This window comes from Echiichthys vipera (assembly GCF_963691815.1).
Source record: "Echiichthys vipera genome assembly, chromosome: 4".
Lineage (NCBI taxonomy): Eukaryota > Metazoa > Chordata > Actinopteri > Perciformes > Trachinidae > Echiichthys > Echiichthys vipera.
Window position 1 is genome coordinate 15,942,175 of NC_139829.1, and position 21,349 is coordinate 15,963,523.

At 40.4% G+C, this 21,349-nt stretch overlaps 2 protein-coding genes across 3 annotated transcripts in view; one reads left to right on the forward strand and one right to left on the reverse strand.

Moving 5' to 3' along the window:
* selenop (selenoprotein P) lies at nucleotides 1–3,598 on the forward strand. Its single transcript, XM_083913113.1, is given in 7 exon segments — nucleotides 1–68; nucleotides 696–929; nucleotides 1,293–1,505; nucleotides 1,606–1,723; nucleotides 1,879–2,330; nucleotides 2,332–2,344; nucleotides 2,347–3,598. Coding segments are annotated over 6 exon segments (1,128 nt in total). The 5' UTR covers nucleotides 1–68; nucleotides 696–726; the 3' UTR covers nucleotides 2,476–3,598.
* Nucleotides 3,599–7,038: 3,440 nt separating this feature from the next.
* The window catches only part of ghra (growth hormone receptor a), a 30,823-nt gene continuing 16,512 nt past the window's right edge, over nucleotides 7,039–21,349 (reverse strand). For both annotated transcript variants that reach the window (XM_083912897.1, XM_083912898.1), the window contains exons 3-10: nucleotides 17,335–17,464; nucleotides 17,003–17,172; nucleotides 16,085–16,263; nucleotides 15,238–15,391; nucleotides 14,951–15,041; nucleotides 14,701–14,770; nucleotides 13,446–13,663; nucleotides 7,039–13,359 (exon numbers count right to left, since the gene is read on the reverse strand). In XM_083912897.1, the coding sequence (XP_083769023.1) occupies nucleotides 12,591–13,359; nucleotides 13,446–13,663; nucleotides 14,701–14,770; nucleotides 14,951–15,041; nucleotides 15,238–15,391; nucleotides 16,085–16,263; nucleotides 17,003–17,172; nucleotides 17,335–17,464 (1,781 nt within the window). In that variant the 3' untranslated portion in view covers nucleotides 7,039–12,590. The remainder of the gene's footprint in view (nucleotides 13,360–13,445; nucleotides 13,664–14,700; nucleotides 14,771–14,950; nucleotides 15,042–15,237; nucleotides 15,392–16,084; nucleotides 16,264–17,002; nucleotides 17,173–17,334; nucleotides 17,465–21,349) is intronic.

A 21,349-nucleotide genomic window follows, 5' to 3' on the forward strand; every position in this document is an offset into this window, starting at 1 on the left:
TTGTTTTTGTTCAAGGAGCTGCAGCAGAGCAGAGCTGAGCAGAGAGAAGGACATTTTTTAACCAGACGGTAAGTGACAGAATTCATAACATTTCATCGAGTGGCTTAAAATGCAGCAAATAACCTTAAAGCAAAATGTATTTCTACAATAAAAACATTGATAAATACTAAGAGACAGGACCTAAGTGTATTGTGCAATACCTTTCATAAATGCAAATGTTTTCATTGTGTATGTAGTGTATCAATGCACTTCAACCAGCCACTGAACCATTTTCTATTTTATGTAACATTTCTGCCTGTCCTTTATGTGGAAATACATTGCAGAAATGAAAAAAGTATGCTTTCAACACTCGAGCATGCTTCCTTGTAAACTACATGCTGTTTCTTTGTGTATCCATCTCCAAAGCAATTTCAGTCAAAAGCAACTGGACTTGGTTATTTGTCTAGGAAGACGTTGTGTATCCACAATCTGAAATTTGTAAAGAAACAACATGGACACAGACTATGGAACCTCATGTAAACTGCTTTGCTCATATAACTAGTTGCACAATATCTAGTCAGTTTGGGAGGATCCCTATGAAGATAAAAAACAAAATCACTTTTGTTTGCTGTGTTTGACCAATCACTAAGGTTCTTCCCTCCCCCTTTCTCCTCTTTCACCCCTTCTCCAACTTCTCCCTCCCTTTATGCGTTCAGCAGATTTGGGCAGCGAGGAGGCACCACAGGGATGTGGGCGTGCCTCAGCCTACTCATCACTCTCTGCCTGATCCATGGGGGCGGTGCAGAGAGTGATGGGGGTGGGTCTCGTTGTCAGCTGCCTCCAGCCTGGAAAATAGGGGAGGTGGAGCCAATGAAGGGGGCAATGGGCAAGGTGACTGTGTTGGCTCTTTTCCAGGCCAGCTGATTGTTCTGCTTGGTGCAGGCTTCCAGGTATGTGCACAACAAGTGTTTGACAATGTCCACCTTTACCTCTTGCAATGCACGTCTGTCTTTCAAGAAAACATGTGACATGACATTGCATCACCACAAGAAGCCTAAATTTATGGCAAAAAAATACATTCACACTGCTTAGTTAGTCAGGAAGTGTTAAAGTAATGGTATAAGATTTTGTGTCAGTTAAATATTATGGCTCATTTCTGCAAGGCTGTTGGCATCCAGGTACAGAAGGACCAGACTGGTCCTTCTTATGCAACTATTACAAAGTTCACAGTCGAAATACTATTCATTCAGGTTTATTAACAACTTTTTATTTTGCAAATAGTTTCTTTTTTAAATACTCTGTTTTAAACGCAGAATGGATGGCCTGCGCCAGAAGCTGGAGAGTCAGGGTCTGAAGGATGTGGTCTACCTGGTCATTAACCAGCAGGGGGAGCAAGCACAGCGCCTTCACACCATGCTGGCGCAGAGACTGTCAGAGAACATCACACTCTACAAACAGGACGAGCATCAGCCTGATGTCTGGCAGGCACTAAGTGGGGAGAAAGATGACTTTCTCATTTATGATAGGTTTGTTACATGAAGTGTCATTCGCATTTTTCAAAGGAAACAAGAGCAATTTCTTTCTTTTTTTTTAATTTCCCTTGTTTTTCTATCACTTTGCCATCAGGTGTGGCCGACTCACCCACCACATTTCTCTTCCGTACTCCATCATCGGACAAGGCCATGTTGAGGGTGCGATCAAAGATACCTACTGCAAACGCATATGTGGGAACTGTACACATGAGGTATACCCCACACATAACTGCAAGAATATACATTAATTTAAACAAGCACAAGGCCTCAAGTTATATGTTGGTTACGCATTTAATCAAAGATAAGTTCATACACTGAAATAGCTTGTGACTCGGTTTTCATTTCTCTTCTCCTAATTTTTCCACAGAACATTGAGATACCAGAGGAGTGCACAGGGAAAGCAGATGCACAGCCTGATTCTAACACTGCCCCAGCTGTAGAAGAAGATACTGGCCATGGCCACGGTCATGATCACAGGCATGGTCATGGACATCACCATCACCATAGCCATGGCCAACATGGGGATAATCATGGCGTTCACACCCATGGCCATGATCATAACCACCGTGGAAACCATGATGGCGCTGGCCAGCAAGGTGTTAGACAACAGGGGCATGAGCAAGATGGTGGTGGTGTATCCCAAAGGCAGGATCATTTAGATTTAGGCCAGGTGCAGCAAGTAGTGCACATGCACCAGATACCACAGGAGGCCCATGGGGGCCATGTGAGGCCCTGAGTACAAGGAAAGGCAATGTGAAAGTCAAAGCACAGCTGACAATGGACAGCAGGCTCTGACAATGAAGCCTCTCCCAAGGCCAGCTGATGCTGACACTGACGCAGGCTGTTTGGCGATGCAGGTAGTGAGCAGCCAGTTGGTCTGTGACACTGTGATGAGGCGCTACCCGCCTCCTGACAGTGACACGGACTGATAGGTGATGCAGCCAATAACGTTAGGGAGACCTGACAGTGACGCTCGCCTCCTGCTGCCTGACAGCAGCCTCAGCCAGCCCAATGAGCCTGACCCCAAGGTACAAGCTGAGGATGAGAGCAGCTGTAAGCTGGCTCTGATATCAGTCTCACATTAATACCAGCCAGAAACACCGGGGCCTAGAGTTCTTTTTACCAACAAGTATTACCCTGGGAGAGTGCAGGGCAATCCCTGACAGCATGAATATGAGATAGATGAACATGAGTCCAAGATTTCACTGGTACAAGACCTTTGATTGTGCCCTAAAGAATATATGCCACATTTTACCTGTCCCCTAGTGTCTATCAGTGGGTTGTTCTCACCCTTTCCCAGGAGTGTATGTGGTTGTCATGTTCACAAATTACCTCTTCCATTTTGTTTTCTCCAGCCTTTATGAAACCAGGCGCAGAAACTATGCTCTAGTGGCGTCTGTATGAAGTCAGGCAGGGGAGAGAGGAGGGGGTAAATTAGGAACATGATAAACATTTCAAAGTTCAGTAACAAAGAATATTTGAGAGAACAGAAAAAAATGAAATAGAATCTGAAAATTCTGCAAAAGCACATTAAGGAAAAATGAGAGAAGATACAGTTTTAGTATCAGATTATGTGAATTAATTACCTGAAAGCACTGGCCCATTGCTGGGAAAAATTAAGTCCTAAAAACATTAAAAACAAAACAAGTTTATAGTACTGTGTGTTTGCCTGTAGCGCATGCTTTTGGACATTTTTCTTGAGCCGCTATAATGGCAGTAGCTACCATGAATGGCTTTCTTTTTGTTTTGAACTTAAAGTCTACTAGCTTAAACATGTATCAGGTGTTTCTCTTACACATTTCCAATGTTTTCTTTGCATTTTCTAGATGTGCTATGTAGGTTGCAAACTGCACACATTTATACAAAGCTTGCTTAAAAAATAAAACCAGACTCTATTGTTTTGAACAGGCCAGAGGAAAAATGAGAGTGAAGCAATAAATGACGGTTGGAATACACTCTATACTTAATGATGGTTTCTGTGGGAAGACAACAGTCACCCTGAAAACTTGATACTTGCATAGAGATCTGTATTTTGTTATGGTTGTCAAACATGGAAACAGAGAGTTGAATAAAGAAAGTAGAGTTACTGTGTTTGTGTGTGTGTGTCTGTGTGTGTGTGTGTGTGTGTTAAAGATAAAGCTAAGTTGACTGAGAATGTCTATATTTAAGGCCTACTGGCTTACAAATTTGCTTGGGTCTGAGGGGCAGTGACTCCTGGCAGTATTTGGCAACTGTCCTGCATAAGCCTGAGAAGTTGGAGGCATGTGACTTCAACAAAGCAGAGGTATTATATGTATATCCATTTTTACATTTTATAAGAGTCTCGAGCATGCCCAAAGTTCTAGGCAGATCTTGTCTTTATGTCTCTTTTTACTGTTAAGTACATGAACTGTATGCACTTAAATATTTTGGAGATTTATATAAAGGGTGCCGTTAAACTGTTCTGCCCAATAATTGTCAGCAGATGGCGATGAAGGTCTACACAATAAACCCCTGCACGCTCAACAGCTATCTGGTGATCTTACCAGTGGGGCTTGTCCTCCTTACTGGCCTCATATAGGCTTACAGCAATCTTTGACAACTCCACCTACTTTAAACCCAGTGCCACTTAACTTCCTCCACATAGGGGTATACAGAAAACCCACTCACACGGATCAATATCTACTTTTCGACTCTCACCACCCTTTGGAACACAAGCTTGGCGTTATCAGAACACTGCAGCACAGAGCTGATAACGTACCCACTAGCTCACAGGCTCAAGGGGAAGAACGCAAGCACCTGAGAGGCGCCCTCACAACTTGTGGCTACCCCAGCTGGACCTTTGTTAAAACGGCAGCTGCCTCCAGAAAGAAAACCAAAGTGGTTGAGAAAGAAAAAGATAACAGGAGAAACAACATAGTCATCCCATATGTGGCTGGGGTATCGGAGAAACTCAGGAGGATTTTCAACAAACACTGCATCCCTGTGTACTTCAAACCCGGTAACACACTCAGACAGAGACTAGTACATCCGAAGGACAGAACACCACACCACCACAAAAGCAACCTGGTTTATGCTGTTCAATGCAACGAGGAATGCAAAGATCTTTACATTGGAGAAACAAAACAACCACTGCATAAACGCATGGCCCAACACAGGAGAGCTAACTCCTCAGGCCTGGACTCGGCTGTCCACTTACACCTCAAGGAGAAAGCCCACTCCTTTGATGACAGCAATGTCCAAATCTTGGACAGAGAGGACAGATGGTTTGAAAGAGGAGTAAAAGAAGCCATCTATGTAAAAGTGGAGAAACCATCGCTAAACAGAGGAGGGGGTCTGAGACACCACTTATCTCCAATTTACAATGCCGCCCTTTCATCCCTTCCCAGGAGATTCAACAATCTAACCTCAAAGGACAACTGTTCACACATGGCCCGGGTGACCCCAACGACTGTCGTTCAGACTCAATAGAGCACTAACGACGTCGAAACCAACTGCCCACCACCGACTGTCACTCTAACGACGGGCGTGGGCACTTGGAGCACAAAGGGTTTCAGTGACATCATCGGCCTTGTGAGAGGTTAAATACCTGGATCTCCACACCAGTTAGTTGGACCAGTCCCAGCCTGGTCAGATGCGTACATGAACTGATGAAGCCTCTTGGATGAGAGGTGAAACGTCTTCCTAGACAAACAACCAGTCCAGTTGTTTTTGACTGAAATTGCTTTGAGGATAACGATGACCTGGACGAATGAGAACATTCACAGGCTTAACTTCAAATCGTTATCTAAACCTTTATTCTGATTAACACACTCTCATATTAGGTGTCTTTCTCTCTTTTCCTCTGTACACAAACAAAGGTAACTTCAATTCCAGTTCCAGTTCCAGTTGTTGTAACCATTCTGACTTTGCATGTGCATGAGCAATGTGTGTCACATGCCCAGTGCCAGTCTGAAATGTTTGCACAAGTTGTGGACTAGGGGATGAGAGAGAGCTCTCGTCATTTCAGAAAATTGCTTGAACCTAAGTGGAACTCATTTAAAATGAAAAGTAAAATTTAAAAATAAATGTGATTTTACATATTTTGGTTCCTCAGGTGGTTTGCGACATATATACATACAGATATTGTAGATAGTATGATTAAGATTGATGAAAGACTGTAGAACAATGGAACCCACAATAAGAAAATACCTATTTTCTAATAAAAATTGGTCGGTTGGTTGGTAAGGCCTTATTTGTTTGTGTTTGTTCTTGATGTATGTACTGTTAACAAATATGCTGTCAACAAGAGAAGCATCTTAAGCTATTTTTTCTATGCTAATACTTATGTAATATTGTTAACATACTGCTCAAAACCTATACAATTGTCTTAAAGACTTAAGGTGCAACACCCTCTGCTTAGTGTAATGCATCTGAAGTGCCTGTCTGACTGTGTGTCTGAAAAGGTCAACAAGCAACCGGAGGTAATAAATGAGGCAGAGGTGGACTGCCTGTGTGGGCGTAATTGGGCTGAAGATCCAATACAGGGGAACAGTGACTTATGGGTAATTACCTGCAATGTCCTGAGACGAAGAGCTGTGAGTGGCTGTCTCTCTGATTCAATCAGCACCACACAGAGCAGTGCAATACACAGCCTCTGTCTTAATTGTCCGATATGCTTTCCCCCTGACGCACAGCTGTTTCTGCAGCCATTTCCTCTCCTTTTACTCAAGCAGAGAGAGGGAGAGAGAATCACACTCATTCATACACACAAAGTGCCCTTGTGTCTCACAAAAACAAGTACGCATTCTCAACCCTAAAACCTTCACATGCACACATTTCCTATTTTCCTCTCTTTCAGACACACACACGTCTGTTTGAATATAAAATGATTTTGATAACTCAGTGAAATCTAATCTGTTTAAATGACGTTTGCTTTTCCAACACTAACATTAGATTATTGGTTTAAAGGGATAATTTGGCTTTTTTTAAGTGGGGTTGTATGAGGTGCTTATTGATGGTCAGTGTGTTGCCTATAGTAGATGAGCAGCAGGAGTACCAAAGCAGAAGCTGCTGAGGACGGGGCAGCAGCTGCAGCAAAACATAATCCAATCACCTTAAAAAACGGCCCACCTGAAAAAAATTAAACAAGTGCACATCATATTTAAAATATTTTTACTGCTGTACCCTGCCATCAGAGGGCCATTTCCTTTGGCACAATATTTTCTCAATGTATTCCTATAAGAGCAACTGTGTTCTCCACTGTATAATGTTGCATATTAGCTGTTTGGGTCAGATTGAGGTTGCATTTTAACTGAAATGGTTTTTCTAAGGTGTTTAAATCCATATAGCCTCTGCCCCCGTTCACAGTAGTATAGGCCTTCATTGCTAAGCTTCCATGTCTATGTCCATGACATCTACTTCAGGTAACACATTATTGATACCTAATACGACCCCAAAAGCCAAACTACTGCTTTAATTAATTGCTAAATCCAATTTACAGTGTTTAAAAAAACATGAAACCTTTTATTTATTTATTTATTTATGTTTTATTTTATTTTGAGGACAACATAGGAGAAAAAACATGCACAAAATGATTAAGATGGTGTATATACATTTATTGTGTAACTTGTTGAAAGCATCTTGATCACACACAGGACACCAGAAAGGCTCAACTTGTAAGAGGAAAATATCAAATCATCAAAGATCAACATAGTTCTTGGCCTTGAGTAAAACAGCAGCCAACAGACAACAACAGTGGCTCCAATGTCCAGGGGGGTCTGAATATATGGAGCAGAGTTATATCAATAAATGAAGCAGATGCAAGCTGATGAAATTATGGCTGCATTTTTCACACTTGCGACCGGAATGCAGCTGTTTTTCTTAATATGAAAAGTAGAATAATTCCAGTTTTACGAGCCTGGATGACACATGTCCCAGAATAACAGTGCACACAATACTCTGCCCCATCCATTGTGGTCAGATAAGGTTGTGAGGGCTCTAAGCAGACAAACAATAAATAACACATGGATCGAAATATAGAGTGAAGCCACTAGTCATAAAAAAAGCCGGTCGCTGTACTCAAGTAAAAAAAAATACCCAACAATCATAATATTTCCGGATGAACACTCTATGATGAAGTGTTACAACCAGCACAAGTTCTAGCACTCAAGGTTACTTCCAGGCTTGAAGCCTCTGAACTCCCACACAGTTTTTTCAGTTATTCTGACTGATGAGACTTCTGCTTGGGTTGGGTTGGCGGGGCTTTGATGAGAATTTGATGGGAATTTATGAGGTCTACCATTAAGAATGATAAAGGTGTACTTTGTCCCGCCTTAACAGGTGAAACAAAGCTAACAGGAGACTCAGGAAGATGTCAATCGATCACAGTAGACACACCCACAAAGTCCTGAGAAGAGGTCTAATCAACCGGATTAACTGAAAACTGTTCAGAGGTTTTAACAGGATGACAGAAGCCATCCTTAAACCGTCACAAGAATCTGGTGGACAAAATACGTCATTATAAAAACCTGTAATCCCTTTCAATGCAATTTTCAAAAATGAAATGCTGAAATTACATAGTAGGACAACTGTAAGAGCGTAGAGTTATAGTATAACTTTTTTACTCTGCCTATATTTTGATATGACTTTAAAAAAATACTAGATCTACCTGCTCTATGTTTCCATAAATCTTATAGCAAACATTATATACCCCATTACAGTACATCATTCTATCAATCTGGTAGTGTAAAATATGTCCCATTAACATAAACTCTGTAGGACAAAACTGAAGCTTATCAATATTGAAGGTTCCTCATTGTCTGATTATTGTGCTGAATAAAAAAAAAACCACAATGCTGTCTTATAATAACAACTAAGTAATTCAAATACTTGATTTAGTCCAAAATACAAAATCTGAATACTATCTAAAACATCAGATATATGTGTATAAAGTGTTGCTCTAAAGTGTCTTTAACATTTATAGGCTTGAAATAACAGTTGCAAACTTTTACACTGGGTTAAGAATGAGCTCATTGTGCACTGGCAAAAAAAATAAATGCAAACACAATGCAGTAAACACCTGTAAAGTAAGCTTGAAAACACAACAAAAAAAGCACCTCCCGATTTATCTTCCTTGCTGTAACCTTTTAAAAAAACATTTTCAGTGATTTAACCTTTTTTGTTTTTACAACTTGTCCTCGATTCTCGATTCCAGTTTGCACACTTTCACAATCACTACGGTACAACTGAAACAGAACCGTAGAAAAGACTTTATTTCCATTCCTTCATGTACACAGAGAGCCTTGTGGGGATCTTTCGATGGTTATGAACACTCTGAAAGTTCGATGAGCATGATTAGGTGATTACATCTGGAATTTGGGGTAAAACTTTCTGAAATAAATCTCTCATTTCTACCAGGCAAACGACCATTTTCAGCATCATCCAATTAGCCGGTTTTATCACTAGACACACAATACACAGATACTTGCACTCTCTTGTATGACCTCTTCACACCACAGTAAGGCTGAATGCAGGAAAAATACATGTACCGAGCAGCAATATGTTGTGATTAGTAACATTAATGACATAAAAATATATAAACTTATAATTTTACAGCACTAATATATTAAGACATTTCTGCAACAGCATTGGATTGCAGGTATCATCAGCACTAGGCAGCAACAACAGAACACTGAGCTCTGAGAGACAGACACAAGGACAAAAAGAGAGAAACAGCATATATTGTATCTATCATATTCACAGTTTTTTGTTTTTTTTTAAATGTCCTTTTATGGCTCTTGCTTTGTCCCTCTTCATTTTGGGATTGTCTGATACAAAAGTTCTATTATATCTACTTAGCCTGCTTATCTCAAGTATGACTCCAAAGCATCATAATTCAAGGGCAGGATGTGTTTCCTTTGCACAGTGAAGTATGTTTTGTTGTGATGTCCTCAGCTGGACGCCACTTTTATGTTATATCGTAACAATGCTTCTGATTCATTTATAGACTCGCTGTAATGAAAATGAAATGTGTTCAACCTCTATTATATAGCTTACTGTATACATTATGCTATGCTGCTGTATTTGTCATAGACATATTGTCCAAGTCTTTATGAAATAATGCATAGGTTTAAAACATATGAGAAGCCTAAAACCTTTACAAAAGGTTTCTTCTGCTTCCCTCTCACTCACACAGCCCATTATAAAAAGCTTATATTGTCAATGAGCAAGACACTACAATCTAATGTGACTAAATAATTTCTTGAGCAACATATTCTGCCTATTTAGTTTTGTCCTAAATGAGGCAATTATGAGAAAACTGTGGGGGAGCAAAGTAATGAGCAATCCATGCCGAATGTCTGACAGGCTTTCTGGCAAAAATAATCTGTTGAACTATCAAACCAGAACTTGGAACTCAAAGTCTTTCAGCCGTGCTCAACAATTTCTGGTTTGGAAATTGTGGTTAGTTTATACGAGCATGAACGGAAATGTGCAAATTACGGTTTAATGGCTTCAGACACTTTTCAGCTCATCATTTTTTATAACTGTCAGGGAGGCAGAATTGGCAAATGTTTTTGATGTAGTGTGTGTGAATGCATGCTACTGTGTTTTTGTATTTTAATCGTGAATATAGGCACTTGTGCTTTACACCAACTCACCTATACATAGCAGTAATTGCCTGTACATAGCAATGCATAAATGCACAAATCTTAACTAACATAAGCACGTCCTAGCACAGACATGACAAGCAAGTCATCAGCACAGGTTGTTTACACATGTACTTGACAGATATAAGCATCTCATGTAAGCCAATTACAGCTATTGCATACTTACACAGTCTTTCAACTTGTTCCAGCAGCTATCCCTACAATAACAATGCATCAGGAGAAGAATACTACTCCTAAGTAAAAAGCTTGCTCATTAAAGTTTCAGTTGACGTGATTATGAGCGAGTGTTGGTTGTAAAGGTGAGACATGGCTGCTGTCAAAACATGAAATACAATAACTGCTGTGTGTTTCTGACCCTTTCCATTCTACTCAATAACTACATCAATATGCCCTTGAACAAGACACTTGGTGGTACTCAGTGTGCTAAAACAGCTGTGATTGAATAAATCCTTCCTCTTACTACAAGAATGACTGTTCGGCACTATAAGTGACATGTTCTTAGTGTGCATTTCAGAATAAAACAGAATAAATAATACCATGCTGAGACTTGTATAATCAGCCTGTAATATTCAATGCATTCCAATAATTAGTTTATAATGAAATGTTGTGATTTCCCTTTTTATTCATCATCATTACTTCTAGTTCAGGTAGTGATTTGCTTCATTTTCCCTTTTAATATTGCTCAAGAAAGGAAAGAGATAATATATTTCTGTCGTATGACTCATGTTTATGTGTGCACATTTGTATTACATGTTGTTCTTTTCAGTAGTTGAAAATATTTCATATATTAAATTCTATAGAGCGCTGTAGGAATTAGTTCTAAAACCAGAAAAAAGTCAGTGGGATTTTTGAATGTTTTTTTTTGTTAGACATCTTAAATGAAAACTGTGGTTAACACAGGCTTAAAAGATTTTAGCCTTTTTTATTCTACGACATTAAATCCCCCAACCCCCAAGTGGCTAAATGAGACTACAAAACGCCATCACACTGTACAAGCGTAATCTGTTGAAAGCTAGTGGGTCATGTAGTTCATTTATAGCAGGAGTGTCCAACCCTGCTCCTGAAGAGCTACTGCCCTGCATGTTTTAGGTTTCTCCATGCTCCTACACACCTGATTCTAATGATCTGCTCGTTATCAAGCTAACTTCTGGGTCCGCCCATAAAAATATGTTATTCCTGCAGCACTCTATTGTGACTGTCACAACAAATATTGTGGCATCATATATATACGATTGGCTATGTATGAAAATATGAACAAACACCATTAAACAAAATGAAATCAGGAATGCAAGGTAAAACTGCATAGTAGTGTTTTCAACTGTATTTTAGGGTGGAGTACTAATAAGATGACATGAGGAGATAAAACATTTAACAATACAAAATAAGCCACTATTAAGTGGGAAAACATCTCTGCCAGCAGGAGGTATCAACTTAAGCTTTTTCTTGGTGTTGTGTGGAAAACATGACCAGGATGTGCTCACCTTCTCTCAATCAACCAAACAGTGACATCTCTCTGTAAGACTAAAAGTATAATATGTAGAAAGTATCGCCTACTGTTAGTAAATACAGCATTCAAAGTGGGCCCTTCCTCTCCAGAGAGAGAGAGAGAGAGAGAGAAAGAGAGAGAGAGAGATCGCAGCAATGGTCAGTGAGCTAGAGAGAGCGTGAAGAGAGCGAGCGCCGTCCAGTGAGGACAGAGCAGTAAATCAGAGCAATACAAACTAGTATTTTCTAATGTTTCACGGCAGTTATGTTCAAAGCACAAACACACTCACACACATCTGCTAAAGGTGCTGCACTGTCGGATAATGAGTGAATGCGTGTGTATTGGTAAAACGTAAAAGACACACAGCCTTGTTTGTCAGTTACGCTTAGGGTGAAGGGCAGTACACGAGCAGAGCACACAGTGAGCTCACATGGAGTAGGTGCCTCTTTGCTGACACCCATAAATGTCCCTCAGAAAAAAATAATAGAAAAAGAAAAAATACAGGAAGAGGGCATGGTCTCTGCAGAAACAGACACCACCACACATTTCTAGTGGGTCATAATTAATGATTGAGAGGAATTAGTTTTGGGTTAGTTTATGCATTGATTTTTAGGATGATACTACATATTGTACCCTTAAGACTTCATCAATGCGAATGTTCTTAGCCTAATATATGTGTGTGTCTTTGTGCATGGATGTCAACAAATAGAAGAGCAATTTTAACTTTTGGCTGCCTTTGCATCTAACAATTCATATAGCAGATGTAAAAGAGTCAAGGACACAGCTTGGTAGCTATTCATGTCTTCCTTTCAGCACCCTCTGAAAACAAGCGCCTATATACTCTCATCCACATTGTGTACTGCAAGTCTTTTGGGGTTTCCAGCAGGAATCAGATAGAAACAGGCTTTTGTGACTCCAGGGGACTTACTGGTCAATCAACCTTACACTAAAAATAGCATTGTCATTTCACGGTGAGAGGTTCCCCAGCAGGTCTGGGGTGATGTAACCCACGGGCATAGCAGGTAGAGCCTTGAGTGGGTGCTGTGGCAGGCAGGGAGGAGGAGACTGGTGGAGAGGTGGGTTTAGGAGCAAGCTGTGTTGACTGTCCACCTCTTGTACCACTGTGTAGTCTGCAACAGGGGCAAAGAACGGGGAGTGGGGTGAGTCGGGAAGAATGTAAGGTAACTGATTATCCTCTGCTGTGGCTGCAAGTTTGGTCTCCGCTGGCTGCAGGTGTATGGCTTGATAACCCTCGCTAGACATAGGGGAGGTTGGGGGAGTGGTGATCTGCCGGGCGTTGCTCTCTGTGGTGTAGCCGCTGCCTTCAGGGTCCACTACTAACAGCTGAAACTGCAGCTCCTTATGCTTATTTTCCTCAGCGTCCTTGCCGCCTTTGTGCTCTATTTTCTTCTTTTGTGTTTCCTCCTCTGTGGCTGAGGTGCTCTCCTGGATTCTGAGTTGCTGGCCAGGAGACAGCACCACGCCCCCAGAGGGCATCACATTACTCACTTGGGCATAGAAGTCTGTGTTGACCCAAGTCTGGGGCCCTCCAGTTTGGGTTTGGACGAGGAGCCCCTCACCTCTCTCTGGGGTTTGGGCTCTCTCTGCAACATCACAGGAGTCTTCACCATCCTCGGCTTGGCCTGGCAGCAGGCTGGCCATAAGCATTAGGGTGTCTTGGTCGGGCAGATCTGGGTCATAACAGCTGGCCCGGCCTGAGTCATCATCAGGGAAGCTGGGGGAGAGGGAAACACAGATTCATATTTGCAGAGCCATCTGGCAGCATGAAACCAAAGTCTTTAAAGTACGGCATTGGGGTACCTTGTGTTCACATGGTGGCTGAAGGTTTGGGACAGACCCAAGAGCCTCTGGGTGTCTGAGCCCTGGTTGTCCTCCTTCTCCCCAGTATCTGCATCCTCTGCATCAACCTCGATGAACTCCACCCACGGCTCGTCTTGGTAGAAATCTGGGGCATAAGTGGGTAGGCCAACCATACCCCCACCACTCAGGATAAAATTCAGCTCATCCAGCTTTCCCTTCTGCGAGTGCAGAAATTTGCATGTAAGTGTAAGTCATACCTTGTCCTATTCTCTACACAGCATTGTGACATGTGTTGGTGTTTACATTTTTGAAAGTGTGTGAGCTGCAAACCCCACACATTTAGTGTTTCACCTTTGTTTGAGCATGAATAGCAGCATTATTCCTCTACTTATTTCTATCAGGACTTTTTTCCTGAGGTCCAGGGGTGAGGTTGTTTTGTTAGGAGTAAACAGGCTGCCTGTTAAATGCATCCGACATCATCTGGCAATAATACACCCATAATAGAATGCTGAACCAAGACCCTCTTCATATCCTATTATCCCTGTTTTGCTCCTGTCCTTGTTTACTTAAACAAAACAGGAGTGCTTTGCTTTAAACTATTTTTGCTTTTATTTAATAGTTGACAAAGATGAAAAACATGTCATGATTGGGAGAGGGACAGTACGTGTTGGGATAATTACACAGCCTAACGTGCCTGAGTTTTTAATTAAAGTTATAATGGAAATGTAATAAAAATAACAGTGGTTACACAACCCTTTATATAATCACTTTATGGAATAAACAATGTGCAATTGCATGTGTTGGCTGCTGTGAATTATTGATGTTTGCAATATTTCACCCTGCTGCATTTGTATTTCACTCTTTGTGCATATACAACATACGCAGTATTGGATTAATAAGTTAGAAATGATCACAATATATGAGCTGATATCTGTTTTGTAAAATAAATACATTAGATAAAATTAATAAAAATGTCTATGTACAAATACAATATTTAACAGTTGAAATATAAACATGTCAGTGCTCTATGTTGGATTAACCAAATAATATTGACACTGTTTTGAAATACCACAAACATACAGAATCTTTAGTATATTTAGTACTGCAATTTCTTGTTATCAGCTGACATAGACGCCAATAACAACGCATCTGGGACAAGTTAAGACTGGTTATGCCAATGAATAGGTCAGGGTCTACTATGTGCGTTTCCAAAAATCACAGACACGGCAGAATAACAACATTTACATAAATGTACCTTTAACAGCTCTGAATCAATGCCTTTAATTTTGGGTGCAGGAACCGGTGGCAAAATAATCATCATCAATCTGTGACAACAAAGAGAGGAGGAGGACATGTTGATCTGTACACACTTGTCAGTATTTGTGTGTGTGTGTGTGTGTGTGTGTGTGTGTGTATCACACTTTAAACACCTGCCATGTGTAACTGACTATTATCGTAGAGGTTAATATGTTTTGGACACTATTGGTGAAAAGATTTGTTCCTACCTGTGCTGCTGAGAGACGACAATTAGCATGATGAGTATAAGGATGCCCACTATCCCGAAAACAAGAACTAGTATGAGCGGGAAAGTAGACTCTACAAGACAAAAAGACACAGAACCCATCATCATCATCATCATCATCATCATCATCATCATCATCATCATCATCATCATCATTATTGTCATCATCACAACTTTGATATTCCGGATGTTTCAAGTATGTGCACCCTGACCTGCAATGGGCCATATTTATGTATTGCGTTTAACCAAATGATTGGTTGCTGATCTTACCTTTGGTGGGAATCTCAGCCACTTTAATGATGATGAAGTCACTGAACTCTCCAAACTTAGTGAAGGCCTGCATCCTGCAGTGGATGCGCACTACATACTCTTTTTCTATGTGCAGACCAAAGATTGTCTGCTGGGTGTACGGCTGCATCTCCAGCTGAAATTCAGAAACGCATAGGAGGAGAAAGGAGAAAATTAAAAACAGAGTGAAGAAATTTAAAAAAAAGGAAGAAAAAGTGATTTTGCTGTGATTTTTTAATCAGAAAATAATTCAGCTTTTTGTTTATCCCGACAGAAAGAACTACGACTGAAGCTGACTAAAGCTAAATAGGAATCAAGACGTTTAAAAAAATTAACGGTGACCTCTCCAAAGGTACAATTGTCAAGATATTTCAAATACAGACAGAGGATATACTGTTAATGGAGGACTTTAAAAGTGTTCGAAGGCAGCCTTGTTCAGACTGAATGGCCTGGTGGTAATGAATATGAGCCTGTGCAAGGTCCCATGGCCTCTGACCTACAGATCCTTCCCTTTACTTCCTTCAGAGAGGCCGTGTTTTCCCAGGGGGCCTTGCTCTTGCTTCCACTGCCTTGCCCAACAAAGCTATACCACATTTTAGCAACAAGAGTCCAGGGGAGAGGGGGGGAGGAAACACAACACCGTGCCTGTATGACTTACCTACAATTAACTTTAAAGAGGGTGCATAAGTGTTTGCATTTGTGTCAGTTTGTGGATGTACACAGAGGCCTTTTTGTAAATTTTTTAAGGTTTGTGTATGCAACATTGTGTGCATACAAACAAAGGAGGAATACAAAGAATGTATGTACAAGTCAACTAGTGAAGACTTACTGCTAACCAGTTTGTGGTATTTCTCTCTCTGTACTGGATCTCATACTCAAGGCGCATCCAGCCTGCCCTGACGTCTGCAGAGGGTGGGGGCTCCCAGTTGACCATGACATCATAACTAAGCCCGGATGGACTTATATTCAGCAGGGTCCAGTTTAGAGACACTGGTGGGTCAGGACGTACTGCCAGGAAAAGGGAAAAAAAATGTGTTCAAACAGAATGAAAATATTCAAATTACACTTGATTCTTCTGATAAAAAAATAGTTTTCAGTGATTTAAAACTGATACTTGTGTTAGCCTTACCAGTTATCGGGCTAAAAATGGAAAGATTGTTTTGAGGTTGGAATAAGAGGTAAAGGTCACTAAAATTCTATTAGATTTCAAGATATTCTGTGCAAAGGTTTCACATTTTGGTGTTGCAAAAGAAAGGAAGAAGGAAAACTGCAAATTCAACTAGTAGTGGATGTATTTTGCTGTGGACACACGGTACTGTGTAAATGGACGTCAATAGCATTTTTACTCTGAACCCTGCTGTGGGTTCAGTGGAAGAAATGCCAATGATTAAAACATGCTGATAATCAATATGCACGAGAAGAGATAATAAATAGAGGTTTCTCAAGGGAAGAGAAATCAGCAAACATGACATTGACACGTGATAATACAGTAGCTATCAGCATCTTCTAAAAGTCTGGTTAGATAAAGTCATGACCATCAGATATCAAAACAATTTCTGTGTAAACACAGTACCTGACACATGTGACATTTGCTAGTTCAGTTGATATGCAGTAACAAGTATAGTTTCTTAGAATCTGTCCCTTTACGATTCTCTCTGTAAAAACCTCTGTACAGATACTTCTACATGTGAATTCACTGGACATATTGCCAATACTCTGTATGCATGCACAAATGTTTGTTACTAACCGATATTCTCCACAGTGAAACAGTCATCCTCATTGAAATAGGTGATGTTGTTTTGGCTGCGGAGCTGCATGCAGTAGGGGATCCAAACAGATGTGTGGTTTACATCAAAGAAGCACTCCCTATTTGAATGAACATACTCTGGACACTCTTTCCATTCACTGTTGGGCGAGCTGAAAATGGTAAAAACAATAATGGAAGAAAGAGCAGAGGAAGCAAAAGAAGAAATTAATGTAAAAATGTTAATATGACCACAAACGCAAATAACATAGGGCTTGGCATGAATAACAATGACTTGAACCTGGTAAAGAAGGTACTGGGGCCACTACACTCACTCTTTCTTAAGATAGAAGACTCTGAGTGCACCAGGGGAGGACAAGTTGTGGAAGATGCCTGGACTCCACCAACATCGGAATGTCTCCTGCTCTCTCGATACGCACTCTGTGATGTGGGGTTCAAGGGGAGCTGAACGCATCAGAGACAGAAAAAAAACAGAAGAACTCAGATATAGCAAATCAATCACCTTTATTGATGTCTGTCAACCTTGTGGGGTTTTAAAATTGATCAATCTTCAACACTCAATCAATACTTTTTATCCCTACTCCTTAAATGACATCAGTTGCCTTTTCACATGATAAGCTAGCTGCAATTTAATCTAAACCCCCAGAATCAGAGTGTGAAAACAAAATGCAAAAGAATAACTAAACCTTCACCATCCATGCTTGTAGGACTGACAGATTGTCTGATTATCAATAAAATGTTCAAGTTGAGTACTTCGGGCAAATTTGTCAGAATGCCTTATTTGTTTATTTTAACATATTGGGCATACACCTTACACTGCATTTGCATTGCATATTTTCAGTGATGGAGGTTATGACCTATAGCATTCAGCTGCCATGAGGAACAACACACAACCCTGATGAAAGCCATGTAATGAGCAGCAGGGATACATAATTTCTGCTGGTGGGGGATAAGGCTGACTTGCAGTCTGCATCTTTCAAATGTTATTCTAAAATGAATTCCTTCTCCTTGTAAATCTGTGAGTAGGAAAACAACTTGTTGAAAGTCTGAGTTCTGTTGCATCAAATTTTAATCACTGTGACTTTATAACCATTCCACGATCTATCCACACATATTTCATATCCATTTCTCCTCTGCCCCACCCTTAGGCCCTGACTCAGCCTTTTCCACCTTTCCCTCAGCCAGTTCTTCATCCAGCTGAGAGTCCCAGGGTTTGGTGCAACCATAAATAAGCAACTGAAGGTATCATTGATTTCTACTCTACCCACTCTCCTCCAGGTCTGGCTGCAGCATAAATCACCCACACAACCCAGAACAATGATTCACATAAACATGATTCACAACACAAGGCAAGAAATTAAAGGCAGATTGGAGCAATACCGTGGAAATTCAGCAGGACACTGTCATAGGATAGTTTTCCACTTCCGAAACATTAAACAATAATCACCTCAACGTAGGCTTGCTGAATGCTGCTAAATCTTCTTTTTTAAGAAAGATGGATAACTACAAGCATGTGCATGCACACAACAACCAGTCAGTATGTATCCCAGTTAACCACAAACACTGCAACAAAACACACTAACAAACAAGCCCAACCCCAAGCAGGCAAGACTTATCATTGCAGAATTCTCATTAATTATTCACACAGAATATGCACCATTACTTTCATTACTTTGCTTACTTTCTATTTGGTGCCAGTATAACCTCATAATTCATTGCATTCCTACACCGTTATGCCTGTAGCTCTAATCCCTCCTCCTTTCCCACCTTCTCACACTGTCGTGGTTCCCAGAGCTTTGCTTTTTCAACTGGGCCTCCCTCCCCCATCCAACAAATTCCAGCTGCCACCATCAAAGAGCTTTCTGCACTAGATGCAAAGGAGAGCTTAGAACTACAGCGGGGCAGATTATATAAAAGGTTCAATAACACCTTGGAAATGCACATTTTTGGGTCAAAATATGTTTCAAGGTCAGGTAACATTTCAAGCAATTCATCAGACATTTTTCATATAACATAATTTGATTTATAAAATGATCACTTTGATAATTTCATCATTTGCTACATTAAAATGTTGCTCATGCGTAGCCTTGCGCAGTGGCAGTATCGTAGCCCATGAGGTTTATCAAAGGCGCGATTATTGCTGATTGAAAATGTTGCTCATATAGTATTTATTTACACACTAGTACCCATTTGAATATCATATCACTCTGCTGTTCTAGTGGAAAAGATTCAAAAGCACGTAGACATCTCCATAAAAAAAATGGGCTCTGCTGGCAAGGGTACAGCCATTTTCAAATAAGTTGTTGTATTTTTTAACACAGCTGTGTATGTATGATCCAAATCTGAAGCAAAACCTGGAGAGACTCAAAGTCTCACCTTATTCTCAGTGTCTCTTTCAAACTAATTCTGACATTTTATTCTTCTTCCATTATATAATAAGGCTCAATCTGATACATTGCTTTAAAAAAACAAAGAAACTGCTGTTCAAGTTGTAACTGGTTCACAAGCCACAGGGCGATGTCTTGACAGCTAAATGCTGATAGCCTGCCGTGTCTGGTAATTATGTTGCCTCACTCCCTGTTTTCTACTTATATATAACCCGTTTCAGTGATGGGAAGCTAAATCCTGTTTGTACCTGCTAGCTTCATTAAATGTTCAGCTGTTGGAAGTTGAAAGTTTTTGTTTATGTCTGTGTGTGTCTGTGCGTGTGTGTGTGTGTGTGTGTGTATGTGTGTTTGTGTGTGTGTGTGTGTGTGTGTGTTTGTGTGTGCGTGTGTGTGTGTGTGTGTGTGTGTGTGTGTGTGTGTGTGTGTGTGTGTGTGTGTGTGTGTGTGTGTGTGTGTGTGTGTGTGTGTGTGCACTCATCCTGGCTGTCCATATGTATATGTCGGTCCTTGTGGGCTGTGTGTGCAGCTGAGACTGATAATCGGCTCTTTCCTCTATGTCCTGTCTTCCAGTCCATACAGAGGAGCTAGGAAACCACTTATCTACCTCGATGTCAGCTTTAACCATTAAGGTTTAAAATCCACTAAAAAGCCTAAATAAAGCACTCTTCTCCTGTCTCCTGTGCAGCTGGCAAACAGCACTAAAATGGCATTGAGAAAGATGTGACAAGTCTTGTGTCCTGTGATCAGTTACTGCAATGTGAAATGCTCGACGGTCATGAGGAGTGGGAGGGAAAAAACGCTATGAATTACCACCTTTTCCAGTTAATTTCAAAGATCCAGTAATTAGGTAATAATGCTTCAAAAGACTGCTAAAAGGAGACATTAGGTGTTGGAGAAAAATCCTTACCTCCTAAACCTACCATTGACAACCTTAGTCACATAGAGATGATTAATTATCTGTCCTAACTATCACTCTGTGTGGTGTCCCTCAGGGTTCAATTTTGGGTCCATTACTTTTCTCTTTATATGCTCCTGACACCCCAAATCAATTTAAACTGCTATGCAAAGTAAACTTAAATGCTAATCAAATATTTTGCAATGGAGCTGAGCTGAGCACATTGACAGAAATACTTCTAGACATCAAATGTTGGAATCTGCATGTGTTTATTTGATAATGCATCAAACTATAACAAACTGTAACATGGAGAATGTTTGACTATTGCAACTCATTACATTTTGTAATTCCCCAGACTGGTATTTCTCCTCTACAATAGAATGCTGTTGTTTAAATGCTGTCACATTTGTGGTTGGTCTCCCTAAGTGTAAAGCCCTTTGGCACAAATTTGATTAATTTTCAAAGCATTAAATACATTAATGTGATCATCTTTTCTTTGGCACTGGGTATACAGTTTGAGAGAGGATTTTAGGGAGTGTTTTTCATCTGTTTCTTACTTTTGCTTTCATAATGTCAAAAAAAGAACACAAAAACACACACATCAACACAAGATACACTAGGACTTTCAGTGTAATTTTATTGTAGTATTAGCACATAATTGCTTTGAATTGCCCTATGCTTGCAGAGAACACACACATGGCTGCTGAACAGTAGAACCTGTTGTCCTCGGCCCCTTCACTCACAACTTGTACTCTGCTCTCAACTGACAGCATAAACACAATTACAAGACACTTAAAGCTGAATTGCAGCTGCAAGTCTCAATTTAACCCTAACAGGAAGAGTAAACCTTTTTTCGGGTAGAGCTATCACATAAAGTGAATTTTTTTTACTTATTTTAACACAATCATTTGACCTCACCCAAGAAGCAATAAAGCAACAACTATTCTCTTATTTGTGTTCATATTCATGATTTGCTCTTATTTTGTTCGTTTCTGGGATTCACCAATGGTCTTATTTTCTTTCTTTTCTCTTAGGTAAGACAACATT